Source organism: Lactuca saligna, chromosome 2 (genome assembly GCF_052625555.1).
Source record: "Lactuca saligna cultivar CGN05327 chromosome 2, ASM5262555v1, whole genome shotgun sequence".
Taxonomy (NCBI): Eukaryota; Viridiplantae; Streptophyta; class Magnoliopsida; order Asterales; family Asteraceae; genus Lactuca; species Lactuca saligna.
In genome coordinates this window covers 84,295,435-84,306,708 of record NC_136418.1, presented here as the reverse complement: position 1 = coordinate 84,306,708, position 11,274 = coordinate 84,295,435, and the positions used below count along the sequence as shown (strand labels likewise).

The window sequence follows — 11,274 nt, the reverse complement described above, 5'->3', positions numbered from 1 at the left end:
GAAATAAAGCGAGCTAGCCGTCCTAAGTCCTTTAAACATTACTTATATAACTATACATATATATAGGCATGCATTTGAAAATATAAAAGTATAGAAGAAGTTTTGGTAAAACCTTTGAAAAGTTTAATAACTGAGAAATGATGATTTGAAAGCAATTTGTTTAATAAGAACAGTTTTAAGTATAAGAAAACCTTTGTTTAAAACACGATTGTAACAACGCTTGAAAGGAAACATACAGTATGTAACACAGTTTGATAAAGAGTTTTAACATGTAAAAATGTTTGAGAAAGTCCTTTGAAGTAATATGTTTGGTGAAACAGCTAAACATGTAGTAAATCCATTTGTATACTAGTTATAAATCACATAAGATTGATTAAATAACAATATAGAATACATAGCAAAGGATAGATATTCTCACACGATAATAACCAGGTGTTTACTTGTAATCCCCCTTAAAAGTATTTAAAAAGCATTTAAAATGTATTTAAAGTGTGTTTGTAGGGGTATGAGCTCACTTGATAGTTTGAAGAAGGTGAGATGAAAACCGAGCAGAACTTCGACTAGCAAAGCTGATTTATTTCTCGGGAACTTCGGGGTGTCGGGCTTTGCGTCGTGTACTTAGGGGTGTACCGGGACTTTCGGGTGGTTTAGAGGGGCTTTAGAGAGGTTCTAAGGTGAAAGAAATGAGTAAGGAAGCAAATAAATCCAGGCAGCCTCGCATGATATTTATAGGGTGCTGAAAGAGGGATTATGTTGGGCGTAATTTCGGAGTACGCTGGGCGTTCGCATGCGTCATGGCTTACTGCATCCTCGGACAGAGCATTGGAGCGACGTGGACGAACCGAGGCCTAGCACCCGAGTACGTTGGGCGTAAATTGTCTTGGTGTGTGTGCCTCGAACTTATAAAATCAGTAACTTTCACATACGAGCTCCGTTTTTGACGTTCTTTATATGCACGCGTAGGTGAGAATGTACTCTACAACTTTCGTTTAGACTTCGTTGGCAAATTTTGAATTTATTTTTAATTATATATTTTTAATAGGCCGGGACACGAAAAGTCTGTTTAAAATCCATAACTTCTTCATCCGATGTCCTTTTCTATCAGACTTTTCACCATTGTGCTACCATTAACGATATCTTCAATTCTCGTTTAGGTTGTGTCGGCCACAAATCACTCGATCACTGTTTCGAGTTTTTAGCTATCTACTGCTACTTTGGAACTTAGAAAAATCATAACTTCCCTATACAAAGTCAGATTTGGACGATATTTTTATGCATGTTTATGGTTTAATGATATCTACAACTATCATCTAGACACCTACGGCTAAAAATTATTGTATTGAAACTTCGCATTTTACGTCTACCAGCATTGTCGGTTTTTGCCGCGAATCTTAGATTGGTCATAACTTCTTCGTTATAACTCGGTTTTTAGTGTTCTTTAATATTTATGAAACCCTTAAAACGATATCTATCATTTAGACAACCCAATTGAAACTTTTTGAACATTTTATTTTCGAAGATATTTTATTAACTTAAAACGGGTTACAAGGTTCGACTGGAATTCGTTACATTGGCTTGAAATTTCAGGTTGTCACACAAGGGGCAGAGCCCCTGGCTGGGTATATAGGGTATGTTTCTATATATAAAAAATGCATCAGAAAATCGTATTTTCAGAGAATTGACCATTGTTTGACCCTTATCCAAACTTCCGTTTTATTTCGGTTTTTATAGTTTATGACAGTTTTCAGACAAAGATCATAAATTTGGTTTTGGTCTCATTTTGCTGGTACAGACAAAACTATCATCAAAGCGTTCTAAATTCTTGTCTCTCCGAGTCTTATCCGATTAAAGAATATTGGGAGTACCACCCGAATGCTTTAATATGAAAGTGTTTTACACAATTCTCAGAACTCCAAGCCTTACTATACCCCAATTTCTAACAGAGACTTGGATAATCTATGGCTTCTTTCTGAATACGTTCCATAGACCAAGCATGAAACAATGATTTATGTATCTTAAGAACCAGTTTCACATTCTTAGTCTCAACTTCTTTTGCCTCGAACTTCTTCCGAAGAGCATGGAGATCGTCTAGCTCTTTATCACTTCTTTCTCTTTCTGCCCTTTCTTCTTCAATAAGAATTTCTTCATTTTCATCTACCGAAATGCCTTTCCCTTTATCTTTATCTGAACCGGAAGCTTCATTACCCTTCCGGTCAGCTTCAGTCTTTGTTTGTTGTTCCTTGTTCCTTGTCTCCCCCTTGTTCCGCAGAAGCCCCGCTTCCCGAAACACCCTGTATCTGTTTTAGCATGGAAAAAACAGGTTGAAGCTTTTCAAATAAATGTTATCAAACTGAGACAGTGAACAAGGAGTTATGAGTTTCAACAAGCCTCATCAAGTATTAGTTGATCTTAGAAACATATCCTTTGACTAATGATCTCTTGTCCTCAAGATTGGCATTTTGCTAAGTAGCATTCTTCATTTTCTTAGAAAAAACCATGGTTTTCTAAGTTTTCTCAGCTAATTCATCCATGATTTTGCTTTCGGCTGCCAAGTCTTCTTGTAATTTTTCTATCTTTTAGATAACGGATGTCACACCCCCGAACCAGGAAGGCGGAAACATCCAGGGGCGAATGGCGTCATTGTACAATATCATAACAATTGAATAGTAATGAAACATATTAACACAAACATTTATACCTTGAGATTTCAAGTATCATATTGTTTACAAAACTCAGTTGTTCAAAAGTCGAATACAAATAACTGAAAAGTAGGAAAAACATGAAATGACGACGCCGACCCTCAAGAAGGGTTGAATAATTGTCTGCTGGTTTCCTGAGAATACAAGTCGTTTTGAAAAGCGTCAACTAAAAAGTTGGTGAGTTTATAAGCATTTTTGTATATAATGGTTTTGCACTTGTTTAGAATATATGCATGCATGTCCTTTGCTTTCTTTCGTTTATATTTGTAAAGAGTGTGTTCCCAGAAAATCTAATATTTTCATTAATATGAATTGAAATTGAAAGTAATTTCTTGGTATCTTTTCCTTGTAAGGTAATAATGTATATTTCCAGAAAAATGCAGTATTTTCTTATAGATGAACTGTGGTCTTAAACCCTAAGACCACTATGGAAGTGAATATCGTACAGAAAATAGTTTATAGTTTCATTTTCTTTCTATAAAACTAATGAAGTATAAGCTTCCCGTAAACCAAAATCATTTTGTTAATCCCTATATGAGTCATTATTACCATGCTTGATATGACTGATATGCATGTCATGATGTTCTTCAGGTGTCGGTTTCGCTAAGATATTTGTCACCCTAGACTGACACCATCTAGCTGTAGCGAACAACATAGGTGTGGGGGTGTCAACCCCGTATATATCTATACATAATTACCTCGTTCTCCATCCAGGAGACTCTAGTTAAAGATTTCGTAAATATGAACCCGTTGATATAAAGATATTCGAAAACATAGTTCGTACGAAGGGTAGTAATAAATGCCATAATATGATGAAAGATAAGATACCATGGTATGATGAAAGATCTAGGCAGTGATAGAATGCCACGACTTTAGAAATGGTATTAGTGTACCAACGATGTAGAACTGGTACTAGTGTACTAATAATGTAGGAAAAGTACTAGTGTACAAATGATGTAGTCACTTAGGAGAGTATAAGTGACAACCACCAGACTAATTGATGACAGTCCCATGGAATTCAGGCAACGATGAACTTTGTGCCCATTTGATATACTTTAACTTACTGCCATGTATTGCGGAGAAATTCCTATAACAATACTGACAACAACGATGATTAAAATGATCATTAGGACAAATCCTTAAAACTAAAAATAGAAAAAAAAAAAAAAAAAAAAAAAAAAAAAAAAAAAAAAAAAAAAAACTTACCGACACATATTGCGGAGAAATCCTAGTAATAGTACTGTTAGCAACAATGACTATGATAAACCTTAGGATAGATCCTTTGGGAAGAATAAAGAAGTAAACAATGATGGGTAATCGAGTTAAGTGTTTGATAATTAAGTATATTAACTATATTATTGTGAGTTGAAAACTTTATGTACTCATCATATTATCCATTCAACTTTTTTGTATCATAGATAAGGTTACAAAGGTATATGAATAATGAGAGACCTAAAAAGATGTAGATTGATAGTGTAAGATGTGTAAGACTTGTTTTCATTTACCATTTTAAATTTATAAAATTTCTTTCCCCTGCTGTAATTATTCCTATTACCTAGACTATATAGAAATATTATATTAGTTTCATCCTTTGCATTTTTTTTAACTAAATAAGATGTGATAATGTGAACCATCGTTAATAATTATTACCAAAACATTTTAGGTTAAGAGTAATTTATATCTTTTTTCCTTTTGCTTTGTTAAGAAAAATATAAAAACGGCATACTTATGCTTTAGGGACAATACAAGTATGCTGCCAAAGAGCATTCCATCATTTTTAGAGCGAGAAACAAAACCCTAAAATTCCACGATCTCCGTCGACCTCAATTATCTTCTCGACTCCCGAGGAATCTAGTTGATTCTGGTTGAAATCAGGTCTCAGTTTAACCTAATCTTCCATGAATTTCAATTTTCCCAACCTTAGCCAACTATAATGTCGGATAATGAGAAAAAAGCCCTTGTCAACTCACCCACAAGCTCCCGGTCGATCACGGAGACGGTGAATGGCTCTCACCATTTCGTTATACAGGGTTATTCGTTAGCCAAGGGTATGGGAATTGGAAAACACATAGCTAGCGATAATTTCACGATCGGAGGTTATCAGTGGGCGATATACTTCTACCCTGATGGGAAAAACCCTGAAGACAATTCGACATATGTTTCAGTCTTCATTGCACTTGCCAGCGAGGGCACCGATGTGAGGGCGTTGTTCGAGTTGACTCTGGTGGATCAGAGTGGCAAAGAGAAGCACAAGATTCATAGCCATTTTGATCGATCTTTGGAGAGTGGTCCGTATACATTGAAATACCGAGGCAGCATGTGGTAGGTTTTTATATTGAATCATCAGTCTTCTTTGATTCCCTGTGCTAATATATGTATTTATTGGTTTTGCAATTTTTATGGTGAATCTTATATAACCTAGCGGGCCCTTTGATGATTTCACATGAATTTGCTTAAGAATCTAAGAATTTTCTAGCTCGTAGGAATCTTCTGTAATATCTCTTATAGGATTGTGTTTCACCATGAGCAAAACGTGTGTGCAATCTAGCGTAAGATTATCTCCTTAGATTCAAACTTCTCTTTGGATCTTATACTTCTAGGATCAGCGAGCTTACTATAACCATATCTTGGCCCATTTTTTTTTGTTGAAATGGTCAATCTTACTTATAAACATTGACTTTCATCCTCAAATATTGAGGTATTGTATATTGGATAGAAGATTGTTTATAGCTACATAACGCCTGAATACCACTATCTTGTACACATTTAAACCAGGATAGCTATAAACATTTATAGAATTAGATTTTCTTGAAGATCTAGCAGTAGATAATTATGTTCTTTGTAATAAATCTTTTTCATGAATACTAATAAAAAAAATAAGGGGTTGATGGTTTTTATTAGTTTATTTTACTAAAGCCAAGTTGTTGTTTTGGAGGTGTTAGGGGATACAAGCGGTTCTACAGGAGAGCACTTCTTGAAAGTTCAGATTATCTGAAAGACGACTGTTTGAGAATCAACTGTACTGTTGGAGTAGTGGTGTCAGCAGTAGATTGTCCTAGGTTACATTCAATTAAGGTACCAGAATCTGATATTGGATCACATTTTGGTATGTTGTTGGATAACAAAGAAGGTTCAGATGTTGTGTTCAATGTATCTGGACAAAAATTCCATGCCCATAAGTTGGTCTTGGCTGCTCGATCACCAGTATTTCGGTCTGTATTCTTCAAGCAAGATGAAGATGGAGATGAACATGATGAGATTGATGTTGCTGACATGGAACCAAAAGTTTTTAAGGTAATGTAATTTATTATAAGTAGTAATAGTAAGATTTTGTTGAGATTTTTATTCACCGAGTATTGTGGAACAGGCTATGTTACACTTTATTTACAGAGATGCCCTTATGGAAGATGAGTTGGGATCGAGTTCTTTCTCTGAAATCTGTGTGTCTGATTCGCTGATAGCCAAGTTGTTAGCTGCTGCTGATAAATATGATTTGGGGAGACTTAGAAGGATGTGTGAATCTCATCTTTGTAAGGGTATATCTGTCAATTCTGTTGGTAGAGCTCTAGCACTTGCTGATCGTTATCATGCCACAGAATTGAAAGCTGTTTGCTTAAGATTTGCTGCTGAAAACCTTGCAGGTATACTATACTCACATTATACAAAAGTGTGTGTGTGTGTGTGTGTGTTTGCAGTATTTCTATTACCAAGTTTAAGTGATTCTACTTTTATTATAGGATAGTATTCTGCTTTCACTTCTTTCTACTCCAACATTTCACTTTTAGCCTTTTTTCTTATTAAAGCTTTGTACTTCAAAAAGCCAGGTGCAAGCTATTGTAACTTTATTTAGTGTGCACAAGCACATGAAAACACAATTTCAATAATTATAAAAATAGCAATAATATTTATGATTAGGATAACAGTAACAATTACAGAATAATAGTAACAATAACAGTTCAAGTAGGCATAGATAGCAGTAATAGTAACAATTGCAACAAAAACAATAAGAGTAAATTACTGAAATCGTCCCTGTGGTTTGGTCAAAATTGCATGTTTGGTACCTAACTTTTTTTTTTACTCGAATCGTTCTTGTGGTTTGCTTTTGTTGCGTTTTTCGTCCCTATGGTTTGGTAAAAGTTACATTTTTGGTCCCTAACTTTATGTATGTAAGGGACGAAAAATGCAACAAAATCAAACCTCAGGGACGAAAAGCGCAACAAAATCAAACCACAGGGACGATCCGAGAGGGAAAAAAAGTTAGGGACCAAACGTGCAATTTTGATCAAACCACAGGGACGATTTCAGTAATTTACTCAAACAATAATAACTGTTTAACAGTTTTGAGAACAGTAACAATAACAATAACACAACCAGTATCAAACAATATCAGTAACAATTATAATAAATGTAGGGGATACAATAATAGCAAAAAGTAACAATAATGATAATAATAATATTATAATAGAAACAGTAATATATATATATATATATATATATATATATATATATATATATATATATATATATATATATATATATATATATATATATATATATATATATAGCAATAAAACAATAAGGCTATGTTTGGCACTTATTTGAAATTTTGTAAAAAAATTAAGTAAATTTGAATACACGAAATAGCTAAGGGATAAATTACATGGTCTCATGATTTATACACCTTCATATTTTTTTTATTACTGAAACTGAAACTACGTAAGAAAACCATGGTCATTTTTATTTTACTGAAGAGTTTCCAAATAAATTTACCTATTTTGGCTATTATATATAAATAAGTTGTATTGGTCTATATCTACATGATCCATCTGTTATGTTATGCATTAAATATGTTACATGATCCATGATGTTTTATGTCCATTCATCTCTTGGAAGTTGTATTGAACTTTTGTATGAAATTCTGAAAGGAGGTGGAAAATAGTATTAAACAAAAGAGTAAATTACATGAATGGTCCCTATGGTTTTGGGTAATTTGCGCGTTTGGTCCCTAACTTATTTTTTTTAACTCAGAAGGTCCCTACTATTTGTTTTTTTGATGTGTTTGGTCCCTATTGTTTGTTTTTGTTGTGCGTTTGGTCCCTGTCTTACCTAAAAAGATTATTATTTAAATAGGAAAAAATGGTGTGGTAGGTAAGGTAAGGTGAGGGGGTGGGGTTGAGGTGTGTTTATTTAAATAAGAGTAAATTACACGAATGGTCCTATGGTTTAGGGTAATTTGCATGTTTGGTCCCTTTCTTACTTAAAAAGACTATTTTGCCCTTGATTTTTTAATTTATTTAAATAAATACACCCCCAACCCCACCCGCTTACCTTATTTATCCCACCATTTTTCCCTATTTAAATAATAATCTTTTTAGGTAAGACAGGAACCAAATACGTAACAAAAACAAACAATAGGGATCAAACGCATAACAAAAACAAATAGTAGGGGCCTTCTGAGTTAAAAAAATAAGTTAGGGACCAAACGTGCAAATTATCAGAAACCATAGGGACCATTCGTGTAATTTTTCTCTTTAAATAAATTAAAAAATCAAGGGCAAAATAGTCTTTTTAGGTAGGACCAAACGCGTAACAAAAACAAATAGTAGGGACCTTCCGAATTAAAAAAAAATAAGTTAGGGACCAAACATGTAAATTACCCTAAACCATAGGGACCATTCGTGTAATTTACTCTAAACAAAATGCCGAAGTTTAGTGAAAAACTGAAATAGATGTGATAATAGAGGAATTTACTCTTGATAACTATATTAGTATATTCGAAGGAATGACTCTTACAGATGTGATGTGAATATATATTAAATATGATATGGCTTACACATAAATAATGGTAGAATTGTTATTTATTTACTAGTTTAATGTAACTAAATGTATTATGGATTTGTGTTGTTATATTAAATATATGTAAACATAGTCTATCATATGATATGAGAATGCTTAATGTTTGTTATTGATTGCATTGCATTGCAGCGGTTATGAGATCAGACGGGTTTGAGTATCTGAAAGAGAAATGTCCGAAACTGCAGTCTGAGCTTCTGAAAACAGTTGCAGGGTGTGAGGATGATGATTCTAGCAGTAACAGTGGTGGTGCTGCCGGCAAGTCCCGCAGTGTTTGTGGTCAGCTTTCAGATGGTGGAGATACAAATGGGAGACGCGTCAGGCAAAGGACTTGGGTTCTAGAACAATCTTGACTTTGACTTTGATTTTAACAAACAAAACAAAACAAAAAGGTTCATGGCCTTTCCTTTTAACATCATCATTACACACACGCTTGTCTTTATGTAAAAAACGAAATGTTATAAACTGTAGATTTTTGTATTTGGTCATTTTTTTTAGCAAAAGTCTCATTGTTGTTGTTATATATGTATGGTGGTTGTAGAGTGTAGAAATATATCGACTACTTGGTTTTAGAATATCTTTCTTTGTTTTTGTTGTACAAGTACTTGTTCAATTTTGGATTTGGGTTAATGTTGGAAAAACCCCATCATACGTAATTCGTTCCTTGATATTTTTTATTTTTATTTATTTATGAAAACCTATAACAAAATTCTTAACTTTTTTTTTGAATGATAAATCTCCATTACTATTTGTATGAATGTAAAATCAATGTCCATGAACATTAAGAGGCTCTTGACTATTGGGGTTTGATGTAACCAATAACATTCATAAAAACAGTTTGCACAATGGAAATGACAAATCAAAATTTAAAAAACCCCAAACCATGGATCAAGTTACACGCAAATTTACAAACTGAGTGTTCAAAGTACATACATTTTATGCTTACATAAGCCAATCCACGTGACTGCTATATCTAAACTTGATCAAATACTCATTTACATCATTGTTGCTCATGGGTTGTGCTAAACATCATATAGAAGAGGGAGGAGGCCGCATTTTGGGCAATGATGTGGAGGATTAGGAATTTGGAACTTGTTTAATACCATTGATTAACATAATCTTCCAGACCTTCTATATATGCTTTACTTGTTGGGCAAGGCTTTAAAATGTTGAAATAATAAATAAATGAAATAAACACTTCTATTTTTATTTATTTATTTTCAGTTGATAAATACTAAAATTTATCAAGTATTTATTGTTTATTATGGATCTTTGAAGGCTTTCTGTGACCGTATATTCTCACAAATAATCAATAGTATACTAATTTGTTCATTCATTGCATACAATTTCCAACAATCTCGTACTTGTATAAGCAGTTAGAACATATAATTATACAAACAATGTAAACATCTAGCAACATGTAAATATCGCTTTAATTGTCTATATTTGGCATACTAGCTGAAAAGCTAGCTGTTAGCTGAAAAGCTAGCTGTTAAATAAAAAACCAGCTAATAGCTGAAAAGCTAGCTAATAAAAAATAATGTTTCGTAAAACTAGCTGAAAAGCTAGCTGAAATATATAAAATTACATAAAAAGACATGTAGGAGTATGTGTTTCTATAATTAATTAAGGGGTGTATTTGGAAAATTTTAAAAAAGCTCCTAAAAAGCTAGTCTAAGGGCGTGTTTGGCACGGAGCTTTTGGAAGCGTTTGACAAAACGCTCTAGTTTAAACAAAAAGCTTCGTTTGGCAGTACGAGCGTTTAGCTTTTAGTTTTAACAAAACGTTCCGATTCTAAAAGCTACTTCATGTAGCTTTTAACAAAACGCTCCGGAGCTTTTGAAATCAATTTCCATAATTACCCTTAAAAATATATTTATATGTATTTTTTATTTTTAATAAATTATCCTTTTATGTAATTTTATATATTTCAAAAGCTTTCAGCTACTTTTGCCAAACATTCATATAACAAATAAAAGCTACAGCTTCCCGCTACCAGCTACCAGCTACACGCTACCAGCTACCCGCTACCAACTAACCGCTACCTGCTTCCAGCTAACAACTATTTTTGCCAAACACGTGTCTTTTTTAATTTCTGTTTTTTTTTTTTTTTTGGTACTTTTTTTACTAGTCATTACCTGGACTATTTTTATTTCAATATATTCTTGTCGATCAAAAGAAAAAAAAAAAAGATTTGAAAGATCTAGTAATTTACAACAATCCGATATGGTTAAACTTCGGAATTATAATCGGCCTGCCACAACTTGGATCCACGAGAATGGTCATGGTTGCATGTATGTGAACAATTACAATCCCAACGTTCTTTTCTTCATCGCCAACCTGGCAACCCCTCCAACCCGTACCCTCTCATTCTTAGGCTGGCATGCCGCCGACCAACTCTCCAACATTAGCGTCAAAATGGTTGCAACCATTGCCACAAACCCAGCAAATGGAAAATCGCCCCACACATGTTCTTTCAAACACGGAGATGTCAGGCTCTCGAATGTTGGAAATCATGCCCTTGTACTCACTTCACTAAAGCAACAAACAAAAGCATATTGTAGCACTTTTGTTGCGTGGTTTTCAGGGAATAAGATCAGAAGAAGAAGAAAGAAGCTTTGTGGGACAATTGTCTATGTTATTCACTTCTAAAACCAACGATTACAACTACCTAAAATAACATAAATCTCAACTACTTATCCTAAAAAGACTGCAACTTTTA

At 33.7% G+C, this 11,274-nt stretch overlaps 1 protein-coding gene across 1 annotated transcript; it reads left to right on the top strand.

The window, feature by feature from the left end:
- Positions 1–4,435: 4,435 nt before the first annotated feature.
- LOC145031129 (BTB/POZ and MATH domain-containing protein 4-like) lies at positions 4,436–9,208 on the top strand. Its single transcript, XM_078979637.1, has 4 exons — positions 4,436–5,021; positions 5,642–5,993; positions 6,067–6,340; positions 8,685–9,208. Exons 1-4 carry the CDS (start codon positions 4,633–4,635, stop codon positions 8,903–8,905), a joined length of 1,236 nt encoding a protein of 411 aa, XP_078835763.1. The 5' UTR covers positions 4,436–4,632; the 3' UTR covers positions 8,906–9,208.
- The last annotated feature ends 2,066 nt before the right edge of the window (positions 9,209–11,274 follow it).